Genomic DNA, 25,447 nt, shown 5'->3' on the forward strand with positions numbered 1-25,447 from the left:
TTATTTTTCCTCTCTTCCCCTATGATCCTCTGCCTTGTTTCTTAAATTCCACATATGAGTGAGATCATATGATAATTGTCTTTCTCTGATTGACTTATTTCACGTAGCATAATACCATGTAGTTCCATCCACGTCGTTGCAAATGGCAAGATTTCATTTTTTGATGGCTGCAGAATATTCCACTGTGTGCATGTGTGTGTGTGTGTACCATACCTTCTTTATCCATTCATCTGTTAATGGACATCTGGGCTCTTTCCATAGTTTGACTATTGTGGACATTGTTGGATAGTGTACTTTATTTTTTTTTTAAAGATTTTTATTTATTCATTTGACAGAGAGAGACACAGTGAGAGAGGGAACACAAGCAGGGGGAGGGGAAGAGGGAGAAGCAGGCTTCCCGCTGAGCAGGGAGCCCGATGTGGGGCTCGATCCCAGGACCCTGGGATCATGACCTGAGCCGAAGGCAGACGCTTAATGACTGAGCCACCCAGGCGCCCCGGATAGTGTACTTTAAAGGGACTTCTAGTAGTAAAATCTCGAGGGGAAAAAATGCTCACTGTGTTGTCAATAACAGAGTGATTTCCGGCCCTGAGCAGTGTCATTGACTGCTCTTGGCCCAAGTAGAAATGCCCAGCTGGGCAGTAGGACTCAAATACAATTCTCTTCTTCACTCTACCTTGGTTTCTCCATCCATAAAATAGGAAGACAAGTTTCTCTATCAAAAGAGTTTGAAAATATCAGACAGTTGTTACAGAAGGTTCTGAATATGAGTGATCATTTCCTATGGAAATCCCATGTTTTCTGAGCTACAGAGCAGATGTTGGATCTGAATGGTCCAGCTGAAGGATAATCTAGAGAAACTTGTCAGGAATCCAAAGCCTTCCTATTCAATATTTCACTGTATTTTTATTTATTTTATTTTTTAAGTAACCTTTATACCCAGCATGGGGCTCAAACTCATGACCCCACGATCAAGGGTCAGATGCTGTCCTGACTGAACCAGCCAGGTCCCCCTCATTGTATTCTTTAAAAAATTAAATGCTTCCGGGGCGCCTGGGTGGTGCATTGGTTAAGCATACAACTCTTGGTTTCAGCTCAGGTCATGATCTCAGGGTCGGGAGATGGAGCCCCACATTGGGCTCTGTGCTGAGCGAGGAGTGTGTTTGAGCTTCTCTCTCTTCCTATCCTGCTCGTGATCCCTCTCTCTTTCTCTCAAAATAAATAAATCTTATTTAAAAAATGTAAATGCTCCCAGCAACTGTATTAGAGATGTTTCTAAGGTGGGCCAAAACTCCAACTCTGGCTAGCTTAAGCAAATGGAATTAATTTGGAGGATCCTGGGCCAGCTCATGGAACTGGAAGAATGACCTAACAGCCATGACTTGGTGAAGTTTATGCACGATCTCCCATGCAGCCCCCTGGTTCTTGTCTCTGGTCTCTCGATCCCAGATGTCAGATTCCTGGGGACAGAGAACCTGATTGGCCCAGTCAGGTCTGGTGCCTAAGAGGGACGCGTTATATAGTACTAATGTGTCCTGAGCCTCTCTGTTTAAGATTAAAGAAATCAAATAAGGTGATGCCTGTTAATGCCATTTAGAGTCAGAGATGTCCGTGATAAGGGATAAATATTTGTCCCCAGCCAGTGAGCTGTCCTTGGGTGGGAAGGAACACTGTCTTACTGCTGACGTGGCAGCTCACGTGGGAGTGTGTTGCACGCCAGGCACGTGGTGAGCAGTGGCAGGGCCCTGCCTGTGACCCGGTGCTGAGGAGCCCGAGGGCTGAGGGCAGCATTGCCTCATGAAGAACGTCCCTGCTACCTGCCTAGGTACCCCACGCACGGGAGAGAGGACAGCAGCTCTAGGCTCACGTGCCCCCTAAATTTGGGATGAGGGAGGGTTGCCATGAAAATCTGTGCCCTGACACCCTTGAGCCACCGTTGAGTTGGCAGTTGAGCCTGGCCTGTGTGGAGCGCCTGCACAATTTGCTCACTTTGCCCTGAGGCCGTGGTCGTCGTAGGGACGCCCCGCCTACATTTGTCCTTCCTCTCTGCTGAGCAGATGCAGGAGCTGGAGCAGAGGCTGCTGGCGGCGGAGCGGAGGGCCGAGAACGCAGAGACCCAGGTAACCGGCGCAGGGGAGGGGCGGCCCTGTGCAGCAGAAACGGCTGTTGGCCTTCCCTCATCCTTCCCAGGGACACACACGCACGTGCTCATCACCCCCATCAGCCCCTCATGGGGACATGGAAAACCAGCAGTCACATGTCAGTTCTCCTGAACAAATTAATTCAGGTGCACGGAGCTCTCTTTGGGCACAAAGGGGTCTTTGGGGAAGGGTTAGTGCATAAGCAGGTGGATGGATTAGTCCAAATAGGCCAAGTTATGCTAAGGTAATAGGTCTCAGCAGCTTATCCCATTCAGTTCTCAGTCGTGGTGCCTCTCCATTGAGGGTTAGCTGGGGATTCTGCTTTCCACGATGGAGCTCTCCATCTTCTGCCTGGACCCTCTGGAACAGGCAGCCTCCTTGGTTGCCATGGCAGGGAGAGAGCTCTTAAATACCTCAGTCCAGAAATGATGAGGCACTCCACTCGGACCCATTGACTGGAGTGAAGTCCATGGCCATCTAGCTACGAGGGGACTGGGGCAGAGCGAGAAGCACAGGGACATTCAGTGAGCAGCAGATATCTGTGCCACAGTGAGGTTGAAGCAGTTTCCCTCTGGGCTGTTTGTCCTGCCCAGCTTGTCCCTGTTGGGGCCCCCAGAGTGAGATGGCCCAGTACCCGACCGTTTCTTCCTTGTCAAGTCCTTAGTTTGCCCAGATGAGGCTTGATAGATGGCCATGGAATTAATTGGCTCCACCTATTCTGGGTGAGGGCTCTGCCTGGGAATCGTGGGCTGGGGCATCAGGAAGGGTCCCAGGGCAGGTTAGTGGCCATTTCACACACACATGCCAACCCTATGTGGCGATGGTACTTTTAAGGTGGGTGTGATGGAGGAGAAGGTGAAACTGTCCAATCTGAAGAATGTGGACTCAGCAGGCAGCCTGCACCGGAAGTACCAAGAACTGCTGAAAGCCATGCAGGGCAAAGATGAGCTCATCGGCCAGCTGCAAGCACAGCTGGAGAAGCAGGTAAGGGCTGATGCGCTCAGCACCATTGCCCCCTGCGACTGAACAGAGCCCCTCTGCTTGAGCCCTCTGCTGGTGGGGAGCATGCCCCCTCATGCAACTGTTCTTTCACATGGAGATTTAACTGTTAGAAGGTATGTTAGGAGCCAGGCAGGGGATATAGTGGGGAGAGGACCGGGGAGGCAGACTGATCTGGGTTTGAATCCCCTCCCCGCCACGAGCACCTGCTGTTCTCTGACCGCAGGCAAGTAAGTCACGGATTCTCATTTACACAACTGTAAGGTAAGGGTCATAATACACCCTGGGGCTGTCCAGAGAGTGAACTCAGGTAGTCTATGTATAGTGTCAGACATGAGGTTGGTGTTTGGTCAGCAGAGCCTGTCCTCCTCCACCCTGGCCTTGGGCCCTGCCAGCGTAGTATTGGAGCGGCGCGGAGCTGGACCGTGAGCCTCGGTCAGCTGGTTGGCCAGAGTTTCTCAGTGAACCCGAGTAGGCAGACACGTGGGTGCCCAGGAGAGGCCATGCCCAGCGTTCCAGCTTCGTTAGCCCCTTTGCTCCGGAGAGGGCATCTGAAACATCACTCTGCCAGTCCCCTGTGCCCGGCCTCCTCCCCTTTACAATCCCATTAACTTCACCCCGATGCTGTCCTTTCCCTCTGCCCTCAGCCTCGCCTCCCCACTTATCCCCTGGCGCCCGAGCACCATCATTTCCCACAAACCACCTCACGGTGTGGCCAGATGACTTTTCATTTTCTGCACGTGAATTCGCCCTGAGGTGCCAGCCGGCCCTAGGAGTATTTCCCCACCATCATGGGCAAACTTGGAATCATCCATCGGCATTCTCTGAACATACCAATCGTGCGATGTGCCTTGGTATGCTCTGGGGCACCCAGCCTGTGTTTCTGAAACATCGTGGGAAAATACGATGTCCACCTGTGAAATCTCTCATCAGTTATTCTTTGACTTTGGAGATACCTTTACCTCCCTTTTTCAGGGGTTCACAGAAGTGGCTGCATCTGGGGATTTGTGGGCAAAATGATTCCTGCTGAAGCTTAGATCAGAAAAAAATCGTTTTCCAATAATAAAAGGTCAGAATAGAAAGAATGCTGTTCTGCAAGTCAGTAGACCTGGCTTTAGTTGCAGCGGTGCTCCCCACCCTGACAGAGGCAAGTCACGTCACCCTCTGGGCCTCCGTTTCTGCAGCCACATACAGACGTGTCAGACGAGGTCAGGGGTTGGCAGACTTGTTCGGTAAAGGGCCAGAGAGGACATACTTTCGGCTCTGTGGGCCGTGTGGCCTCTGTTGGCAACTCTTCAGCTCTGCCGTTGCATCAGGAAAGTAGCCCTAGACAATACATAAGTAATAGGCATGACTGTTCCAGTACAACTTTCTTTATAAAAAGAGGCGGGGCGGGGCGGGGCGGGGGAGGTGGGGGAGAGGAACCAGGTGGAAGGCTGGATGGTGGCCAGTTTGCAAACCCCTTCAACTGGTTGTCCTTAAGGTCCTTCCAGTATTCCCTGTGAACATTTCTTGTGTATCAAAGGACAGCATTCCACTTTCATTTTGTTTATTTAGCCTAGCCCTGATTTGTGGACACTTAGGTTATGTCCAGTTGTGCATCTTTGGCTTAATCAAATAATATTGCAACTAATGATTCCTAACTAGTGGGTTTGTCAGGTCAGCGGTATATACATCTAAAACGTTGACAGATATTATCAAATTGCTGCCCAAAAAGGCTTTGCCAGTTTCTAGAAGAGGGGTTGTTGTCAACAGCCTTGACAATTTGGGATAATATCAAACTTTTAAATTGTGTTGGTCTGATAGAGGAAACAATGTCTGACTTTTATGTGCATTTTTAAAATTACAGTTAGGTTGAACAGCTTTTCATGGGTTTCTTTCCCTTTATTTCTCTTTCTGTTGACTTCCTGTTCATGTTCTTTTTGCATGTGTTTATTGGTTTGTTCATTTCAAATTAGCCATATTTATATAAGTCATCTGTGTTGTAAATCATCCCCCAGTTGGTCTTTTGATTTTAGGGGAACTTTTGTTTGTCATATAGTAATTTATAGTGACGGTTTAGATTCATTAGTCTTTTTTCTTCATGGCTTGGGGGTATGTATCATGCTGAGGAAGGCTTTTCCCACTTTAAGAATATTTTTTAAATTCATAAGTGAGTTTCTTTTTTTCCATCCGCCCCCCGCCCCAGTTGCTTGATATTCCTTCTCAGGGTTTCCCGCCTCCAGTCATTCACTCCACTGGTGATCACTCTGATGAACTAAGCCTTCCCTTTCTTGCAGAAGCATATGAGAGCTGAAGAAGCAAAAGTTGTCCAGGAAAAAGCTGCAAAGATCAAAGAATGGGTGACCCTGAAGTTAGCAGAGGTAAGTGGAAAACTCATCTTAGGAAGCCTGGAGTGGACATGCGAGGGGGGTCCCTCCGTCCCCCAGCATTTTTCTTCCTCCTGTCTGCGGGGCCTTGACTGACCTTCCTTGTGTTAACCATTTGTCCTTCACTCACCTTCAACACTGAGACTCGTCGTCACTTCACTTTTCCCTTCCTCCTGTCGCCCTAGAGCCCCTGATCGGCTTTGTGTTCGGGGAGGCGCCCCGTCAGTCTCGCCCTGAGAGCACACACGCCCTGCGTCCACCCTCTGCACTTGCCCTTCGTCCTCTGCGTTCTTCTCAACTGGTCTCCGCGGTGGTGGTCAAATACATGTGTCATTGACCCTTTTCCCCATTTTTACTGTACAATTCAGTGGCATTAAGCACATTCACAATGTCGTGCAGCCACCACCACTGTTTCCAAAACTTTCGTCATCCCGGACAGCAGCTCTGTGCCCAGGACTCACTGAGTCCCCGATCTCTCCATCTCTCGTCCCCCAGCCCCCGAGAGCCGCCGTCCTGTTTCCCCCTCTAGTTTTATGGCCTCACTTAGGAAAGCTTGGGGCTAGAAGCTGCCATGCTACTAGCAACAAGAAACAAAAGCAACCTCTTTCTAAACAAAAGGGAAAGGAATTGAAGTTTGGAAAAGAACAAACATCAACTCCTCTATCCCGACACAAGGGGTTCATGCCCGCACGGGTTCTGGGCTCTTTTTGCCTCCCCGTCTCCTGTCACCTACTAGACTATGAGCTCTTGGGGTGCAGGGCTCATACCTGGTTTGCCTCCATATTTGCTGAAAGGTGCTCAAAAAAGTGGGCTGGATTTCCTTCAGAAGAAAATACAGCAACCATGCACAAGGGTGTCGTAGACAGTGTGTTGAGCTAAAGAAGCCAGACCCAGAAGTACGTGCTGTGTAATCCCATTTACACCAGAATGGGTACAACCGAGCCACTGTGTGCAGGGTGCATGTCTGGGTGATAAAACCCGGGAAGCAAGGAAGTGAGTCTGGTACGCTGAGAAGAGTGGTTGCCTTCCGGGGGAGGAAGAAGCCTGTGACTGGGAAGGGCGAGCCCAGGGTTGTGGGCAGTGCCAGCAAATTCCTGTTTCTTGACCTGGGTGGTGGTCACACGAGCGTTCACTTCAGAGTCATTTGCCAAGCTCTTCATCGATGTGGTATGCAGTTTCCTGGGCATGAATTCTAGTTCACAGTTAAAAAAAAAAAAAATGGTATTTTAGAAAAGAAGGTGCCGGGGCTGCCAAATGGAATTCTATCCCAACCGAAACTGGTTAGCACAAAGGAAAGGGGGTAGGTCAGGGCTCCCTGGGAGGGTCAGCCCTGGATTGCTGGGGCACCAAGTGTTCCTTTTCAAAGATTTGATCTTTAAAAAGGATTTTAATCTTGTTTTGAATTATATGCCCGAACCTGTCGGCTAAGTATTCTAAATCTTTATTCTCCTTTTTGCCCAGCTTGAGATGGAGAATCAGCACCTGAAGAGCAGTAATCAGCACCTGGTGGAGCAGGTGGGAGCCCTCCAAGATGCTCTAGAAGGTAAGCGGGACAGGCTGTGCGCGCGCGTGTCAGGGTGGGCGCTGAATTGAGGGGGCTCTCACTATGCCTGTTCTTCCCCCCAACCACAGCTCTTCAGATGGCACCTTCGGGGAAGCTGCTGGTGGCCGCCCAGGAAACCCCAGAGCAGGATTCTGCCCCTTCAGGGCCAGGGGCGCAGCCGGTAGGGCAGGACAGTGGTCCCCAGGCCCAGGGTGCCCTGAAGGCCTCTCTGCCTGCACCTTCCCCAGGTGCTCTGCAGAGCAAGGACTCTGGTCCTAAAGAAGGAATTTCCCTGGAGGATTCTAGTTCCATCGTGGTCCATCCTGGGGAAATAGCAGAGGCCAAGACCCTTCCACCTCATCTGGGAAGGGAGGGCTCTCCCCGCCGGCTGTGCGTGAAGCCTCGCACCCACAGACATGGTTCGGCTTCCTGGGGGGAGGGCCTGGTCACTGCTCAGGGAGGGACATTCCCTGGGACAAAGAACTCTGCCAGGGAAGGTAGCCCGGGCTGCAGCCTCACGCTACCAAAGGTGCGGGTCCCCAACACCCCCCGGGACAGCATCCAGCTGGTCAAGCGGCACCACAGCCAGCCCCAGGTGGGCCCTGAGCGCTTCAACCACGTGGTGAGCATCGAGATTGGGACCCTCTCAGCCCTCCACCCCTCCAGCCTTCCTGAGGCCGAGGCCCGAGCCGAGCTCCGGGAGGAAGCAGAGAACGTGGAGATGGAGGAGCCAGCCCCAGCGGGGAAGAAGGAGGAGAGAGAGAGCCCGAAGGCCACCAGAGCTGAGCTGGAGGAAGTGGATTTGGGCAACAAACCCCCCACGCCCCCCCTGCACCGGTTTCCATCCTGGGTAAGAGGCAGTTTGTTTGCTGGGCGAGGGGGCAGGGGGCAGAGCGGCTCAGGGAGCACAGACTCACACGGAGCGCGCCAGGAGGCTCTGGGCCGCGTGGCCGACTAGCAGGGACTTGGAGTGATTGCACGGTGGCTGGCTCTCCTTTCGTGAGCATGCGCCACCTACCAAGCTGGGCGCTTGGTGCACATTTTCTCATCTAATCTTCTGGACTCTGAGGTGGTGCAGTGCGCTGGTACGGAGCTCAGGTCTCCGATCAAACCACTGGGGTCGAACTGCTGATTGTGTGACCCTGAGCACGTTACTCCACCTGTGAGCCCCGGTTCCCCATCCGTGACTTGGGGATGACAGTATTTTATCGGGTCGTTGTGAGGATGGAGCGAGCGAGCAGGCAGGGAGTGCGTGCGGCCGTGGTTCACAGAATCAGAGAGGGCTGGCTGTCCTTACCTGCAAGCCTTCGCCTCCTTATTGTACTACTGGATAAAGGACACGATGGCCGGTGGCACTGCCTCAGAATCAGGGATCTGGGGTTGGGGACACCGAGGAAACAAGACCAGAGCCCGGTGATGGCTACGCGAGGTCATTCTTTATTCTCTTCATTCCGCTTTTGTGTCTGTTTGGCATTTTCCGTGATACTGGGGGGTGGGTGGACCTGGATAAGGCTGCACAGGTCAGTGTGGAGGGTGAGACGAGATTCGGGGTGTGGAACGTGTAGCTCAGGGCCCGGCACGAGCGCAGGACCCCGCGTCTGGGCGAGCCGAGAGGTGCTGTCCCCACAGACTTGCGTCCTTGCCGGCGGCCATGGAGCAGCTCGTGAGGGGCTGGGCTTTCGAGGTGGGCCTCGCCGCCCCCAGACCCAGCTCCAGTCTTCTGGCTGCATTGTCTCTTGGGGGACGTCAGAGAGCAGATGTCCCTTCTTCCTCGTGCTCAGACCCCCGGATGCTGCTGTGGTGGGAGACGTCTGAGTGTCCGGCTCCTGGCAGTACAGGGAGGGCGTCCTTGGGGGCCGTACTTCAGGGCGACACCGCCTTTCATTTTCACCGCTGCCCGGGAGACCTGCCTTTTCAGCAGCACCTTGCCAGGGGCTCCGTTTGCAATGCTGGCGGCCCGGGGAGCCTCAGCGCTGCAAGCACATGGGCCATGTCCTTAGCAGTGCTTGCTGACCAGCCCTGATGGCCGTAAGGGGGCCCGATGGCCGGAGACACAGCCACACCTGGGAGCGGGGCCGCAGGGCGGGGAGGCCTAGCAGGTCTCCCCGGGCCGGTCCTCAGGCCTTATGCTGCTGCTGCCCTGTCCCTGAAGCTCTGGGGTCATGGGAATGCCACATGAGATGCTGCGTCCCAGAGAGCAAGGGTGAGGTGGAGGGGCAGCGGGCAGAGAAGGAGCAAAGGGGCAGGCGGGGCAGCAGTGGAGCGGATGTCGGCAAGGAGGGAAGGGCCAGGCCAGGCTGGACCACCGTCAGAACCATCCCTCTTCTCTTTCATTGTTGTAACTACAAACGCTCTCGAATCCTAAAGCAGAGGTGGGCAGTGAGGGAGCATTCGGGTGAGGGATGTGACAGGAGGCCTCAGCAGGTGGTACCAGAGAAAAGTGCTGCTCACTTCTGCCATTTGGCCGAAATAGAGCCGTCCGCCATGATGCCTCCGAGGAGTTCTTGAGTTCTGCCTGTACGTGTTGCGTGTGGGTTGAGGGGAGGGGGAGAGAGACCCAGGGGAAAAGGGAGTGAATAAATACAGAAGATGCTTCGGACGACACTTTCCCTATGGGACATCGGCTGAGCCGTGGGGGTGAAGGTGTGAAGGGTGTCGGGTCTTCCCACAGGCCCTCCCTGCTCTCAGCTGGGGCCCGGGACCCAGCAATCGGCCATACCAGCTAAGGGGGAGTTGTCCCCTGTTCACAATCCTCATTGCAACTTGCTCCTAAAAAAAACTCCGATAGGTGCCCACCCTCTCTTCTCAGGGGGGACCATCTGAGGGGAAATCAAGACTGGGAAAGGAGAGAAGGACATTTCTCAGTCAGAGGGAGTCAGGTATGCTGATCTGCCAGTTCAGAGTGTGCAGAGCCCTTTTTCGGTTGATCCTCAAAGCAACCTTGTGAGTTGGGCAGTGGATAACTTTTGTGAAACACTCCCACATCTGTTTTACCTAAATCCCTCAAGCTTCCCTTGCATGTCCTCTGTGAAGTTAGAAGCCTGACCGTGGTTGAATTCCATGATCAGCACTAGCAGGAATAATCCCCTCCTGGGACCCCGTTCCTCGCTGCTCCTCTATCTCTTACCTCCCACCATTCCGCTCAGCTCAGGGGAGGTCCCACCCAGCCCTCCTTTCCCCACGTACCCAGAGCTGCTGCTCCCTTCTGGGGTACACCCCAGTAGCACGCCACAGCCCTTCCAGCCCCCCCCCAGCCCCGCTGCCTCCCTGAGCCAACCAGGCCCACCTGCCCTAGTCCTTGCGACTCCCCTGTCCCCTGAGGGGGTCTTTTTTTCCCCTTTACCTTGAGTGGAGGAAAGAGATGGGAAAAGTACCTGCGAGGCCTCTGGGTTGTTTGATCAAACCCATTAGAAAAGCTGCCTAGGCCTGTGGGCCTGCTTCAGACCCAGGAATCCCAAGGGGTCAGGGAGGAGTTGAGGACGGGCTTCTCGTCCGTGTGTCTATACAGCAGGGCTTAGGGTCCTGGGTGAGCTCAGGCAGCCTTTGCAGGTTGGGCCTAACCACGAACAGCATGTTGTTACTGTAGGAAGAAACTGTGTCCCAGTTTCCAAACAGGCTTACAAAAGGGCATGCCCTTGCCATGGGGCTCCCGCTTCCTCATTATCAGCACCCCAGCTTTGAGGGGTGAGAGCCTGAGACCCAGGGCCTCTAAAATGGGTACAATTCAGAGAAACAGGTCACTGACCCCCTCCTCTTGAACTTCCTTGCCCCAAGGGCAGGGTGGAGGCAAGCGAAGGAATGCCTATCTGTTGGATGCTGATTGTGTTCCAGGTGTCAGATGTTTACTGACAGGTGAGCATTACCCCCACGTTAGCGCTGAGGAAAGGGACACTCAGATGTAACTTGCCTAGTGATTACCCCAGCAGTAATTGGCCAAGGCTGGATGTGGACCTGCGTCCACAGCCATCCTTCTCCCTCCACACTCAGGAGAGGCTGGGCTAGGCTCTGTGTTGCGCTCTGACCCTCTGGGACCTTCCATTCCAGGAGAGCCGGATCTATGCTGTGGCCATGGCTGGCATGAGGCTCTCAGATGCATCTCCCAGAACTAATGCCTCCTGTTGCGGTGAGTCCCAAGTGAGCCCCACATGCTGGACAGGGTGGGCATGCAGGGAGAAGACTCTTAGCAACACCCAGGGCCAGTGTCACCCAGCACCCCGTTCCCTCCCCCAACAGGTGAGTTCAGTGAAATCACACAGCCGGGCTACCTAGGAGGGAAAAGGAAGCTGTGCATGTTTAGCTCATCACTTACAGGGTGGGCGTGGCCTTTAACAGGATTGTAGCCAATTACAGAGCTGGAAGGGACCTTAGAGGCGGGGCCCTCCAGCTCAGCCTCCCACCTGCACTGGCTTCCGGTCTGTAGTGCCCAGTACTGGGGGTGGGAGAGCTCCCCAGTGCCTTGATTTAGATGAGCTCCCTGAAGGAACCGCATCCCTACCCTCTGGCTCCTGAGTCAGCTGGCCCGCCACTGAATCCCCCGTGATGTGAGCTCCAGAGTCTCACGGTTCGTAATTCACCTTCGCAAGAGTGGGACTGAAGAAGTCCCTGGCCCCCATCCTAAGGACAGCCACCCCACCTGTCACCTGGAGTGCTCTTTCAGGGAACACTATCTGCGTGGATCTCCTCCTCAGTCTGCCCATGTCTCTGCCTCCCACAGGCCCCTGAGTGAGTTATGGCACCTGAGTTAATCTCATCCCTCTTCCCCACCCCCTCCAGCTTCAAGCCCTCCTGCCCTTGCATCCCCTGGGCCTTTCTCTGGCCTTGTCTACAAGAATGTCACCGTGCCTGTCTACACCGCCCTGAAGGGGGTAAGAAGCTGCTGTCTGAGGTGGGGGTGTTCCACCCAGGAGGCCCCTTGTCCATGTAGTGGCTCGAGTGGGGCTCTAGGGTCAGGCTTCTGCACACACAGGACTCTGGGCAGGGAGCTCAGCTACCATTTATATGTCATTTTATTTTTAGTATTTATTAGATTTTTATTATAAAAATTGTATGTTTACAAAAACTTGAATCCATATGATCGTGGGCAAAGTGAAAAGTTAAATGTTAGACCTACCCCTGCTTCACCTGTCTTCCCCATCTTTTTACACGTCTGTCCCAGGAGGACTCTTTCCAGAGTATTTCATACGTGTTCAAACACATATTCCCATGTATACTCTCATAATATCTCTGCGTATTTTTCTTTGCGTATTAGTTGGCACACGATATTACATTAGTTACATCTCTGTATTTTTTAACAAAACTCAGCTATAACTGCAACATAACGTTTGCATACATATTTTCGTCTCCTTTTGTTACTGATTTTTGCGGCCAAAACAGTAATACTTTGTAAAACTTTTTATAGAAGAATCAAAGAGCCAAAAGTGAAATTTTCTTTCACATTGCTTTTCCCTAATTTGTAACCCTGGAGGCAACTGTCATTCATGGTTTGGTGTTTATTCTGTGAGGCTCTCTGATGCATTTACCAGTGTACTGACAGATACTGTCTGTGTCCGTGTCCCTGTCTCTCTCTCACGCACACGCACAAACACACACGCACGCACACACCCGTGCGCATGCGCACAACGAGGATCATAACATACATGTCCTTCCGCCCCTTGCTTGTTCGCACGACCGTGAGTCCGATCTCCCGGCCGCACCTCCGTGCACAGCTCCGCTTCCTCTTATAGGGCCGTCCGGGACCCGTTGGTGTGGATACCCCATAACTACCTTAACCCGCCCTCCACTGATGGACAGTTTAGGTCCTATCTCTGTTTTTCTCTACAGTCAGTGTTGTGATGAACATCATTGTGCAAACACATCTCTGTGCACTTAAGTATCATGTATGTGTATTTCCAGAGGACAGAGTGCTAGAGGGGAAATTTATGGGCGAATGATAGGCATGTCGTAAATTTTGGCAGGTAGTGCCACGTTACCCTCTAAAAGCCTTTATCACGCTACAGAGTATCTTTTTCCCCGCACTTTCACCAACTGTTGAGATAGTCTTTTTAAATGTTTGCCAACTGAGATGGCCTGTTTCCTTATCGGCATACTACGTTTAAAGCGCCTGTCTCGGGCTTGGCCCGCAGGGCATTCTGGCCCCCTAGTGGCAGGAGGAAGGGTCACAGCAGCCGCGTACTCAGCCTGGATGGGGCAGGTCCTTTGGGGACCAGAGAGGATGGCGTGTGGGGGGCGGGAGGCCTAAGGAGAAGGATGGAGGTGAGGACACGAGAGTAAGGTGGAGACAGAACAGTTGTCTGGAGTGTCCCAGGCAGACGATGGCACCCATGTGCCCCGACAGGCCGTGTTGGCCACACCCCGGGCCCCAGGAGCAGGAGTACCAGTTCCCACAGGAAGGGCCATGTTCTGCAAGGTGAGCTGCAGTGGGGGAGGGCGCCTGTCTTGCAGAGAGCCACGCAGATCAGCACCGTGCCTTTTGTGGACGAATCCTCTGGGTCCGATGATGACCGCAGCTCTCAGGCGAGTTTCCAAACTTCGGTCCCCTGCTCTGAGTCCAGGAAGACCAGCGGACTGGGCAGCCCCCGGGCCATCAAGAGAGGTACAGGGGAGGGAGCAGGAGGGTGCAGGGCAGCAAGCAGCCCCTCTCCTTCTCCCATGGGCGGGCTTATCCAGGGCCCCCTGCTTGATCTCTGCCCATGACCCTCAGCTCCAGACTCAGAGGTCCCGGGGTCGGTGAGGAAGGCTCCTGCAGCTCCTAGGCTGTGTAAGCTGGGGAAGTCTGGGACCCAGGCCTTGACTCCTCCTCCCTTGGCAGGCGTCTCCATGTCCTCGCTGAGCTCAGAAGGTGACTACGCCATCCCCCCGGATGCCTGCTCGCTGGACAGCGACTACTCCGAGCCAGAGCACAAACTGCAGCGGACCTCGTCCTACTCCGCCGAGTGGCCCGGCCTGGGCGGGGTGAGCCAGGCAGGATGCGAGCCGGCCTCCAGCAGAGGCTGCCTGCCTGGAGCCCTCAGCCTGAGACGAGGGGTCCTGGGGCATGGTGAAGGCGGGGGTAGGGGGGCCATGACAGGTGCGAGGCACCAGGGAGTGAGCTGGGGGACGGGCAGGTCCCAAGTCTGGTACACACAGACCCTGTGAGGAAGGAGAGGGCACCCAGTGAGCTCCTCATCAAACCGGGAGTAGCCAGTGGGCTTTCCCGTGGCGGCCCACCAGCCCCACATGTTTCCATGTGTTCTCACCCTGGAATGCTGAGAGCGGACATTTACGGGGTTCTTACAGAGCACCACACACCGTGCTCAGTACTCTTCATGCCTTGTCTCACGTGTCCTCACCATCCTCTCAGGATGAGGACCCCATTTTCTGGATAAGAAGCCCGAGGCTCAGAGCCGTGCTGCAAACCCACATCCCTCATTCCCCAGCCCTCTGCCCCAGCCTGGCTGATGTGTCCCTTCGTTCCCAAACCTCCCCCTCCCTTCCTGCTGCCTACCATGGCCTTTTCCTCCCCTTGGCGTGGCTTTGAAGGGAAGCTGACTTTTCCTTCCAAGGCCATTTTGGTCTGGCTCTTCGGGATGCCCTCCCTGACCAGCCTCCCTCATGCAGCCCCTGACGGGGCCACCTTGCTTTATGCTAGTTCTCTCTGAACCCTTAGCAGGGCATGGTGCCCTGAAAATACATCTAGTAGCTTCTCAAGAATTTGTTTTTAATTGACAACAAAGCAGTAACTCAACGGGGCCATTTTGGCTTGTATGACGTCTACAAACCCCAAGTGATTCCCTCTTTCTGTCCACTCCTCTCCTTCCCCCGCCCTGTACTCTCTCACCCCTGCAGGAGTCATTGGAGAAGTCAGGCTACCTGCTAAAACTGGGGAGCCGGGTGAAGACGTGGAAGAGGCGCTGGTTTGTCCTGAGACAGGGCCAGATTATGTACTACAAGTCCCCGGTGAGACCCTCCTCCCCCAGGACAGTAGTCAAAAGGACCCCAGCCCAAACTCAGAACTGTGCAGCAGGGGCTAGAAGAAGGGTCGGTGGGGCCCACGGCCAGAGGGCAGAGGACTGGCAGGTGGGGAGAGGCAGCCTGGCTGGGCACCGGGGGCTTTGAGCCTCACATGGGACCATGAGGCTGGTCACTGGTTCTTGGAGTGAAATCAGGCACAGAGCAGGGAAAGGCAGTTCTAGATGAGTTGGCTTGGTGATTCCTTCTTACTTCAGAAGTTGATTTCTTTGAATTCCTGGTCCCGTAAAAGAATTGTTCCCAGGTTGCCCTCACATCATCTGGGTTGTTCTAACAGAGAGCCCATCACCTCCTCCACCTCCTTCCTGTACAGTTTGGAATTAGGGAGCCTTGGATGTTGAGATCTAGTTTGGCAGGACCTCCTTGGGGAACCAACGTTCATGGTATAAAGAAAGCGAAAAGGCCATGTGTCTGGATTCTGGGCCCGTATCACTCAGTGAGTGGGCATGCTCTGGCTGATAAGTAAGGTGTGCGGGCACACTGGGAAGGGGAATGGTGATGTGTATGCCACTTATTTGCCACACTTGGTGTAAAGGATGTAGTAGAAAGAATTTAAAGGCTTTATAGCTCAGTAATAACATGGTGGCTTCTGATCCAATGTTAAAGGCTCAATCTGTACTTTTTGAGGCCTGGGTCAGACCCATGTCTCTAATCATTGCTCCATTTAGCTAGAACCAGGATCCAGAACAAGTTACCCATCATACCATAGCCCAGGAAAGCTTGGGAATCACTTTCCCCTTTGCCTGTGGCCTGGATTAAGATCTGAGGGAGAATGATGTGCTCTGGGAAGGCTCCTACCGTGTTCCTCCCCATTCCTGTCTTTACAGAGTGACGTCATCCGGAAACCTCAGGGTCAAGTGGAACTGAACTCCCGTTGCCAAATTGTTCGAGGGGAAGGTGCACAGACATTCCAGGTGGGCAGGCTCTTAGCAGCCAGCAGTTTGGACAAAGAGCTGCTGGGTTTGGATAGGACTAGGATGGAAGCAAAGCTGGGGCAAAATGAGCATGTGTTAGAGACGTGTGGACGTGACTCTAATTTGTGAGTACCGGGAGGGAAGAAGAGACCGAATGTGTGAGACAGAGTGAAGGTAGCAGAGACGGGGAGAAGAGAACAAGGGAAAGAAGGGAGGGAGTCCCAGGGTGGGATGAAGGAAGGCCCAGTGGGTTCAGGGATCTGTGCCACCTCAGAGCCCGGTCCCTGGCATGCCATCCTGCCATCTCCCCGCCCCCGCCCCCAATCCCTCCTCCACAGCTTATCTCTGAGAAGAAAACCTATTACCTGACGGCGGACTCACCGGGCCTGCTGGAGGAGTGGATCCGAGTACTGCAGAGCCTGCTGAAGGTCCAGCCCATGGGGCCTCCAGCCCCGCCGCGGGGTGGCACCAAACCCACTGTGAAGGGCTGGCTGACCAAGGTAGGAGAGGGGCTGGTGAGGAGGAACGTGGGCCTCCCGAGAGGCCAGGGAGCCAGGCGCCCGAGTGCGGCCCTCCTTACAGCCCGTCTGCAGGACTTGGCTCACGGGATTAGCGGGTGGGCCTCAAACAGGGTCTGACCACTCAGAGTGTCAGTGAGTGAACACAGAGATCAGGGTTGTGAGCACCACAGCTGTTGTCAGGACAGGAGGGAAAGGACCTATTTTGAGGTTATTAGGAGTTATTAGGAGTTGCTGCCCACCCCCACCTGCGCCCACCGTGCCTCAGTATGAATAGTGGGAAGCCGTGAGGTAGGCGAGGCAGGTGTGGCCACTCAAAGACGTCAGATGCCAGGCCTGCCCTAAAGGTGTTTGAGTTAGGACTCTTCTGGCTATAAGGAGCAGAGAAGTACTTGTTATCCTCAAGAAAATGGAAGTAAACAAGGAAGCACATGAACTAGGCCAGAATGCCATGAGGAAGCAAAGCCACTTGTGTGAGCGAGCTCGGTGCTCTTGGCTCTCTCTCTGCCTCCACTTTCAGTCTGTGCTTGAGTCAGTCTCCTCCGCCTTTTGTGCACCTGCTGTGCCCTCGTGATTTACGTTTGTCCGGGGGCTTTAGCCCCCCATGCATGGCCTTGCCCCCCCTCCTCAGCATTCTTACAGCTGTGTCCGTATTCCTAGGACAGGACATCTGATTGGCCTGGTTAATCTTTTAATGGCATGTGGTGCAAGGATGGATGGGGTGTCACAGGGTACACGCCACGGACCCTCCATGTGAAAGGGCCGGTCCTGTTAGTAGGGCACCTGGGTGGCATCTCCACTAAGGACCTGAGTTTGACCAGGGGTTCTGAGACCTGCCTTCCTCTGGCTTCTCTTTGGCAGTCCTGGATTTACTTCTGGGATTACCTGGTTCTAATCACTTGGTCTTAATTTCTGTCTTATAGGTAAAACATGGCCATTCCAAGCTGGTCTGGTGTGCTCTTGTTGGGAGAACCTTCTACTACTATCGAAGTCATGAGGACAAGGTACTTCCTGGCTTCCTGACAGCACCCACTCTCTGCTTTCCCCAGACCACATTCCTGTGGCTCCATGTCCTTGATGGAAGGCCCCAGCTTTTCTGTTGACCCCACCTCATGCCACCACAAGTGTACAGAGCTGGCTGGGTCCCTGTAGCCTGAATGGCCGGTGTGCATGGCCCACAGATTCTACCCGTAGGGTCTGTCTGCTTCTCCAGGCAAGCCTCAGCCAGGGAGCTGTAGTTAAGCCCCTCATTCCATGATCCGACCACATCCATGATTCCCAGCCCAACAGGGCCTGAGGGTTCAGAGAGAGGAGGCTGCCTTGCTCGCTGCTGGCTCTCCCATTCATGGAAGGCTCCTGTCCACAGCGACCCCTGGGCCATCTGCCTGTGCGGGACGCGCGCATAGAGGAAGTAGATCGATCCTGTGACTCAGACGAGGACTACGAGGCTGGAGGAAGCCGGCGGTTGCTCTCCTCCCACCGCACCCTGGCGATCCACCCCCCAGAGCACAGCCCCACCTACCTCCTCATTGGCACCAAGCATGAAATGGTAAGCGAGGGGGCTGGGCCTCCATGGCCTAGCTCGGTCCTGTGATTCCCATCTTCCCTTCTTTCTTTCCCAACCTCCCCAGATTCAAGTTTCTTTCCTTCCTGGACATTTTGGCAACTAGCATTCCCTGATTGGGACTATTCCTTATAGTGAATTCCCTCCCAGGGACCAGTGTCTCTCCACTGGGACCATGAGATAGTGCCTCAAGCTTAGAAACTTGGGTTCATGTTGCCTGATCCCAAGTCTTTCCTCTTAGAGACTGGTGGCCTTGACTTGTGCCAACCAGACTAGCCTAGGCTCACCCTAGGCTTGGCCCCTTCAAGGAAACTTCTCCGGAGCCCTCGTCTCCATTTTTCCCACTCCAGTCTCCGCAGATGGCTTCTATCCCCTTCTAGGACACGTGGCTGTACCACCTCACAGTGGCTGCAGGGGGCAGCAGTGCTCGGGTCGGCACTACCTATGAGCAGCTCATTGGAAAACTGATGGACGGGGAGGGAGACCCAGGTAAGGCAAGGGTGGCCATCCCTGCATGGGTTGGAGGGTGGTGGCTGGGTGATGGTTGGTCAGAAACCCAAAGAAAGCATTTCTATACCCCGAAGCTGTTTTAAAACCGTCTAAGCCATAGAAGGACATTCCCATCCAAGCTCCAGAGCCCCTGTTCTGGTGAAGATACTGAGGTGACCAGGCTGTATCTGGGGGAGTTGATTTGGGAACAGACTTTCGAGTGACCCAGGTCAATGTTTTACTTCGCTCGCTCTGGGTTTGCCGGCTGGGCCAAGGGTTGAGGAAAGAAGGTAGCTGGTGCATAGTAAGAGTTTAACTCATGAACGAAGCCTACATTGGGATTAGACCAACCCAAGTGTGGGGTGTTAGCTCCTGATCCTCAGGACCCCGAGGAACTAACGGCACACGCCACACACCCCTTCCCTGCTCCTCCGAGACTTGCCGACGTCAGGCTGATGTGCGCTCTCCATCCAGACCCGACCCTGCAGGGAGGGGCCGCCCCTGCACACACACGCTTGCGCTCAGATACCCACAAGCACACGTACTCACCCCTGTTGCCACCCTGCAAGCAAAGCAGTAGCCACTTCCTGTGAGCCACGCTTGTGAGCGTGCTAGAGGCAGGGGTGCCCTGCGTGCCCCACCCTCTGTGGGTATAAACCCAGTGTGACTCTGTGTCCAGACAGTCCGTCCTTGTTTTCCTCACAGATCCAGGAGGGGGTGGGGGTGGGAGGCAAGTGCCCTCACCAGCGGTAACCGCTTCCGCTCTCGGTGCTGTGGTTTGGGCAGATTCCCCTCTCTGGAGGCACCCCATGCTGTGTTACAGCAAGGACGGGCTGTACACCTCCCTCACCACCCTGCCCTCGGAGGCCCTGCAGACGGAGGCTCTCAAGCTCTTCAAGGTAAAACGGGAACGGAGCGCAGGCCCAGCAGCAGGTGCCCCCTCTCTGTGGGCCAGGCTCTCCCCGGAGCAGTTTGCCCACCATGGTGATGCCGGGGTGGAACCCGTGCAGGTAGGGGTAGCTCACAGAGGGGTCTGAGTGGAAGGGAAAGAGTCCCCCCGGGTCCTCGCCGCGGCCTGTTACGGCGGGGAGGCGTTCACGGCTTCCTGGGGAAGAGCCAGTGAGACTCCCCTTGAGGCACTCCCCTCCTGGAGTGAACAGCAGGAAAGGCCAGGTTTAGGTTGCTTCTGAACCTGAGAGAGTCTGACCTACTTTGTGTCCATCTGAATATTCTCTTAAAAAAATGGATGACTTGCTTATGTAACGGACACGTTTAAAGAAGGCAGGATGCTTATCCCAAAGTAGCGGGCACAGACGCCCTCAGGCAGTGGCAGTCCTCCCTCTTAGGAGGTGAACCAGAGCGGCCCTGGGGGGACGGCCCTGGGGGGACAGAGGCCCGGTCCGCCCACTGTCACCAAGGACACTAACCGAGGGGCCGTGGGTCTGCCCGTGCCCACCATCCTTGCCCGGCCAGTCCTGCCAGCTCTTCATCAACGTGCCCGTGGAAGCAGCCTCGGTGGACTACCACGTGTCTCTGGCCCAGACGGCCCTGCAGGTCTGCCTGGTTCACCCCGAGCTGCAGAGTGAGATCTACTGCCAGCTCATGAAGCAGACCAGCTGCCGCCCACCTCAGAAGTGCTCTCTCATACAGGTGAGCAGCCCCGGGGCGAGCAGCCGACCGGAGCCACGGGGGGACTGCAGGGGGGTGGGGGGGCAGGAAGGTGGACGGAGGGGGCTGGGCAGGCACGTTCTAAGCGTGGTAGCCCGTGGGCTGCCTCCGTACGGCTGTACCTGGTCGGATCGTGTGATGGACGAAGCCTGACCAGGTTGGCCATCCTGGCGGCCACAGAGGGTTGGGGGGGGAGCCCTGGTTTGGAGAGTGCTGCGGGCTCGGTAGCTCAGGGCTGTGCGGGCGGCCGGTGCTGCAGAGCCGGCACCCGCCCCATGCTGCCTGTGCTCCCGCAGTGCTGGCAGCTCCTGGCTCTGTGCGCCCCGCTCTTCCTGCCTCAGCACCACTTCCTCTGGTACGTCAAACAGCAGCTCCAGCGCCACGCGGACCCCAGGTGTGTGAGCGTCCTTTCCCGCTGCCCGTGCATGGGGAAGAGGGCCCGGGGGGCGGGGGGGGGGGGGCAGACTGGGAGGGACCAGGCCGCCCTGCCCCTGAGGTTGGCACGGCGGTCACGGAGACTTCGCTCGTCGCTGTGTACAGGAGTGGGCACGTGGAGTCTGGCCGTGCCTGGGCGGCTCTGCACACCAGTCCGTGTACGCGTGCATGCTTTGTGGGTGTCCCCAGATCATCCCCACATTTTCATGGTCTGTGGCCCCATTCTTCTGGCTTCTGGAGAAAATATCTGTGTGAGCCGCCTGCAGCAGATAGACCCTGAAAGACAGATGAACACCGCAGACCAGAGCATTCGGGGCCTTTCTCACCACTGGCCCCGCTGCAGATGGGGTCTCGGCTGGGTCAGGGTCAGCGGCCAAGGGGTCAAGGTAGCAGGGATGAGTGGATTCCCTGGGATCTTCTTTCTTCCCCCCGTCTCTTTAGAAATGAAACTGGCCAGTATGCCGCCTACTGCCAACGGGCTGTGGAGCGGACGCTGGAGACTGGAGAGCGGGAGGCCAGGCCGTCCCGCATGGAAGTGGTGTCCATCCTGCTGCGCAACCCCTTCCACCACTCCTCACCCTTCAGCATCCCCGTGCATTTCGCCAATGGGACTTACCAGGTGAGGAGGCCGCGCTGGCTTCCCTGTCTTTGGTCCTCTCCTATCCCTAGCCCAGAGAACACGTTCGGGCCAGGTGGGTGCTAAACCTCCTTAGGCTTGGCAGCTTCTTAATAGGCAGACCAGCAGAAGGGCGGGCCTGGGATTTGGAGGTGGGGGTGGGACCATGAACTTGGTGTGGAGGGAGAAAGGAGCTTGAATTGCAAAAGTGCTTCACTGTTTGGCACCTGGGAAGTAGATCTTTCGAAGCCACTGCGTGAACAAGGAAGCTGCGACATTGACCGAGAAAGTGGTGGGACCAAAGGCCTCCAAAAGCGTGGCGGCAAAGGGGCAGCAGAGCTGCTGACGCCAGCTTACAGTGGGCGGGCTTGTCCCTGAAGCATGCACCCTCTGCACGTGACTAGGGAAACCAGCTTCCTTCGGCTTTTGCATTTGCCCTTGCTTCTTGCAGCCAAGCCTTCCCACCTTCCAGACTCACAGCCCTCCACTAGCCCTAACGAGCTCCTCTCTGGAAGTTTCCTCTGGGACTAACCCCTCTCCCGTGCAGGTGGTCGGTTTTGATGGCTCCTCCACAGTTGATGAGTTCCTCCAGCATCTGAACCAAGAGACCGGCATGAGGAAGTCCTCCCACTCTGGCTTTGCCCTCTTCACAGACGATCCTTCCGGCAGAGACCTGGAACACTGCCTGCAGGGGAGCATCAAGGTGATGGCCCCCCCACTGAGCCAACTGAGCCCCTCCTGGGATACCTCCAGGCTTCAGGGTTTGGACGGTGGGGAAAGAGCCCCTCTGGCGGGTGCCTTCCTATTCCACGGACTGTTAGGTTGGGAGTCCAAGGTGTTCCCCTGGTCAGAATCTGTGTCATCCGAAAACCTACCTGTATGGGCAGAGAAAAGTTGTTTTTGCCCTTGTCTCTGGAGAGAATATCCCCATATCCCCCACCCCCGCCCTCGAGGGGCTGTGCGGTATCCAGGGGAAAAGCTGCTTCTCAGCTTGGTGTAGGAAGGACAGGGAGGCTCTTGCCCCTATACACACGCAGAGGTAGACGGCCGTCCCCGGACCCGCTGATATGTGTTGTGCACTGCCCCTCATTCTTGCCCTGCTGCCAGGGCCTCTGCCGTGCTTACAGGTTCAACCGCATTTTAAGCAGGTAGATCTATGTGGCGCGTCTACAAGTGAAAGGCCCTTGAATGGGATTTAAGACCTATCTTGTCTTGTGGTCTGGGATTAGTGCCATGGGGGATGTTAAGTGTTTGTGGGAACGTGTTGTAGTGTTGATGAGTATGAGGGTTTTGGTTCCGTGTCTGTTCTTCCTATGGCAACAGGACAAAGGCTCCTCCAGTCCTTTACCGTTCCCGGAACTACTGCACGCGTGTCCTCTTTGTAAACGTCTGCGTGTCTGTAAGGCTCGGTTACACAGTAGGCCTCCGGGTGTACTGGTTGAAGAGAATAGTGGTCAGTGGAAGGGAAATGGAGCTGGTAATGGGAGGCCACGGTTTTTGACGGAGGCCTGCCTAGCCTCTGGGGAGGCCCCCTCAGGTGTCAAGGCCAACGGGGGCAGCATCCCAGGCTTTCTCCTCACGCCATGCCCAGGGCTCTACCGCTCTGTCTGGGGGGTCATTGTAAGACACCTCTGGTCCCAGGCGCATGAGGCCTGCATGGCAGCCTCCTGATGGAGGACAGTCACTCGACTCTGCCCTGCTGCTCTCCCTGGGTCCTGCCCCCGGTGGGACCTGTACCCCTCCTCAGGCCCTTTTCTGACTGTCCTCTCCTGCCTGTTTCAGATCTGTGATGCCATCTCCAAGTGGGAGCAAGCCCTGAAGGAGCTGCACCCTGGCAAGGCCGAGGGTGGCACACGTGTTGTGAAGCTGATGTACAAGAACAGGTCCCGAGCGCCGCCCAAGGGGGAGGGGGAGGGGGGCACCCATCACTCGCACCCTCGGGCCTGTGCCGGGCAGACTGCGCGTCCGCAGACAGCACTGCGTTGTGGGCAGTAGGTGGTGGCCCAGGCTGGCTCTGGTGATCCTCGGTGAGACCCTGGGTAGCTCAGGCTCTCGGTCCCTGAACTGCATGTACACACACAGACACACACACACACCCCTGCCAGGAAAACGGACCACCCTTGTGGGGTGGCTGCACGGGTTCCATTAGAAGAGTGAAATTTTGTATGAGCGCTAGATATTTAAGGCTCAAGAATAAATAGCTCCTGTAACAATTCCAGCAAATACAGAAGTAGATACCATGATTTTTTGCCCATTTAGATAAGAAAATCCCATCCCAGGTCTGTCTCCAGGCACATGATTTCCAGTATTCTCTTGGCATCTTGAACTCCTCCAGTTCCCTGAGCAGCTGTGGCTCCGGGGAGCAGACCCCCTCAGCAGACCCAGCAGGGCAGTGGTGCGGTCAGGTGTACTCCGGGCCGCTGTTGCTATGAGCGCTCACGGCCCTGTGTCGGCCCTGGGTCGTGCTTAAATTTTTCTGGAGGCAACAGAAAATAGGCTCACAGATGGTATAAAAAGAGTAGTTTCTTTCTTTGGAAATCAAGATAAACAGATGCCAAGATGACCTCATCCATTTGGGATCCCAGCTGAGTCTTGGCTGCTTCTCGCCGTCTTCCCTGCAGGCTGTACTTTCGGAGTCAGGTCAGAGGGGAGACGGAGCGGGAGCGGCTGCTGCTGGCGTCCCAGACTAGCGGGGAGGTAGTGGCAGGGAGGTTTCCTGTCAACAAGGAGCTGGCTCTTGAGATGGCTGCCCTGATGGCCCAGGTAAGGTTCTGTTCAGGAACTGGGAGGATCAGGGCACCATCTTTGGACTCACAGGGGGCACATAGCACACAGCCTGAAACAGGAGACCGCAGACCCTGCGGTGCCCGAGGGGAGGGCGGCCTGGCTGTCTCTGGCTGTGGAGGGCAGCTGACTCCTCACCATCACAGCCCTTCACTGCAGATAGAGATTACATGCAGAACTCTGGACATGGAATGCAGAGCCCTGCCCTCGCGCACTGGCCACCTTCCCACCGTGAGATCTTGGCAAGTCACCGCAGTGGTCTCTGCCTTAGTTTCCTTCTCTGTATACCGAAAACAAAAATGCCTCCCTGCCCTCCCCCACGGGGCTGTACCATGTACTTCAGTATGCTACTGAAATGATGTATATCGCGTAACAGATGTGATAAGATTTGTACTTACAACTGTAAAATATTGTAAGTAGAATCAGGAAGAGGAACGTACATTTGGACTTCCACTCTTCTCCCTATTACCTTTAGGAGGCTGTCTTGCCAGAGGTATCTGGGATGCCCTCGGGGTTCCCATGAGAGAGGAGGGCCTCAATCTACATGCTGGAGAGGAAGGGGAAATAATAGTTGACCTTTATAATAATAAATATTTGCTGAATACTCCATAGAGGATTCTCTGCTAAGTATTTTATATGTATTATCCCAGTTAGTTCTTATCCCCACATGAGGAAATTGAAGCCCAGAGAATTTAAATAACTTGCTCAGGGTTACAAGGCCAGCAGATGGCAGAGCTGGGATCTGAGCCGGGTGTGATTCCAAAGGCCACATTTGGAACACTGCAATACTCTAGGATCTATAGCATCTTCAGTTCTGGATCTCATATGTTTGGATTAGAAGCCAGAAGATCCATAGTTTTCCCTTGCCTGTCACTAATTAACTGTGTCTTTGGATAAGGCACTTAACCCCCGCTGTAAAAGGAGAGTGGATGTAAATAATAATCGAGGACCATAAGGTGGTTTCTCTAGTGTCTGTGAAACTTGAGATGAAGGGTCTCTTCACAGAAAGTGTTTTCACATCCATCCACACCCCATCTATGAAGTGATGAAGTGATGGTTTATTTCTCCTCTCCAGCAGCCCCAGCCCCACCCCACCCACCTCTGGATTCTTGACTGCTTCTTCCATGTGCTTCCAACCCAGGTAGAATATGGGGACTTAGAGAGGCCCAGCCCACCAGGCCCTGGGAGCACACCCCCTGCCAAGGTTCAGCATCACCTCCAGCAGGTCCTGGACAGGTTCTACCCGAGGCGCTACAGACATGGGGCACCCCCTGAACAGCTGAGGTAGGCTGCAAGGTCTCGGAGGGAGTTGCTGTGGGGAGGCAGGGGCTGGATGGCCTCAGAGCTGCAGTGAAAACCTGTTGGCATCTTACTGACCCATTTCTCTCCATCCATCCAAA

General features: G+C 54.9%; 1 protein-coding gene across 9 annotated transcripts in view; it reads left to right on the forward strand.

The window, feature by feature from the left end:
* PLEKHH1 (pleckstrin homology, MyTH4 and FERM domain containing H1) overlaps positions 1 to 25,447 on the forward strand; it is a 48,638-nt gene that overhangs the window by 18,340 nt on the left and 4,851 nt on the right. For 8 of the 9 annotated variants that reach the window (XR_004299558.1, XM_032405378.1, XM_032405382.1 and 5 more), the window contains exons 3-25: positions 2,058 to 2,120; positions 2,976 to 3,125; positions 5,420 to 5,503; positions 6,971 to 7,052; positions 7,142 to 7,902; positions 11,097 to 11,175; positions 11,826 to 11,917; positions 13,494 to 13,644; positions 13,861 to 14,003; positions 14,877 to 14,987; positions 15,887 to 15,973; positions 16,312 to 16,473; positions 17,415 to 17,495; positions 17,858 to 18,040; positions 18,436 to 18,544; positions 19,331 to 19,443; positions 20,018 to 20,194; positions 20,509 to 20,606; positions 21,089 to 21,266; positions 21,811 to 21,966; positions 23,046 to 23,146; positions 23,885 to 24,026; positions 25,189 to 25,331. Coding sequence is in view for 8 of the 9 variants with exons in the window: in XM_032405378.1 (XP_032261269.1) it covers positions 2,058 to 2,120; positions 2,976 to 3,125; positions 5,420 to 5,503; positions 6,971 to 7,052; positions 7,142 to 7,902; positions 11,097 to 11,175; positions 11,826 to 11,917; positions 13,494 to 13,644; positions 13,861 to 14,003; positions 14,877 to 14,987; positions 15,887 to 15,973; positions 16,312 to 16,473; positions 17,415 to 17,495; positions 17,858 to 18,040; positions 18,436 to 18,544; positions 19,331 to 19,443; positions 20,018 to 20,194; positions 20,509 to 20,606; positions 21,089 to 21,266; positions 21,811 to 21,966; positions 23,046 to 23,146; positions 23,885 to 24,026; positions 25,189 to 25,331 (3,446 nt within the window). In the remaining variant the exon portion in view is untranslated. The remainder of the gene's footprint in view (positions 1 to 2,057; positions 2,121 to 2,975; positions 3,126 to 5,419; positions 5,504 to 6,970; positions 7,053 to 7,141; positions 7,903 to 11,096; positions 11,176 to 11,825; positions 11,918 to 13,493; positions 13,645 to 13,860; positions 14,004 to 14,876; positions 14,988 to 15,886; positions 15,974 to 16,311; positions 16,474 to 17,414; positions 17,496 to 17,857; positions 18,041 to 18,435; positions 18,545 to 19,330; positions 19,444 to 20,017; positions 20,195 to 20,508; positions 20,607 to 21,088; positions 21,267 to 21,810; positions 21,967 to 23,045; positions 23,147 to 23,884; positions 24,027 to 25,188; positions 25,332 to 25,447) is intronic. The other variant, XM_032405381.1, reaches the window with a different exon arrangement.

The sequence above is a fragment of the Phoca vitulina genome, unplaced genomic scaffold (genome assembly GCF_004348235.1).
Source record: "Phoca vitulina isolate PV1807 unplaced genomic scaffold, GSC_HSeal_1.0 scaffold7, whole genome shotgun sequence".
NCBI classification, from domain to species: Eukaryota; Metazoa; Chordata; class Mammalia; order Carnivora; family Phocidae; genus Phoca; species Phoca vitulina.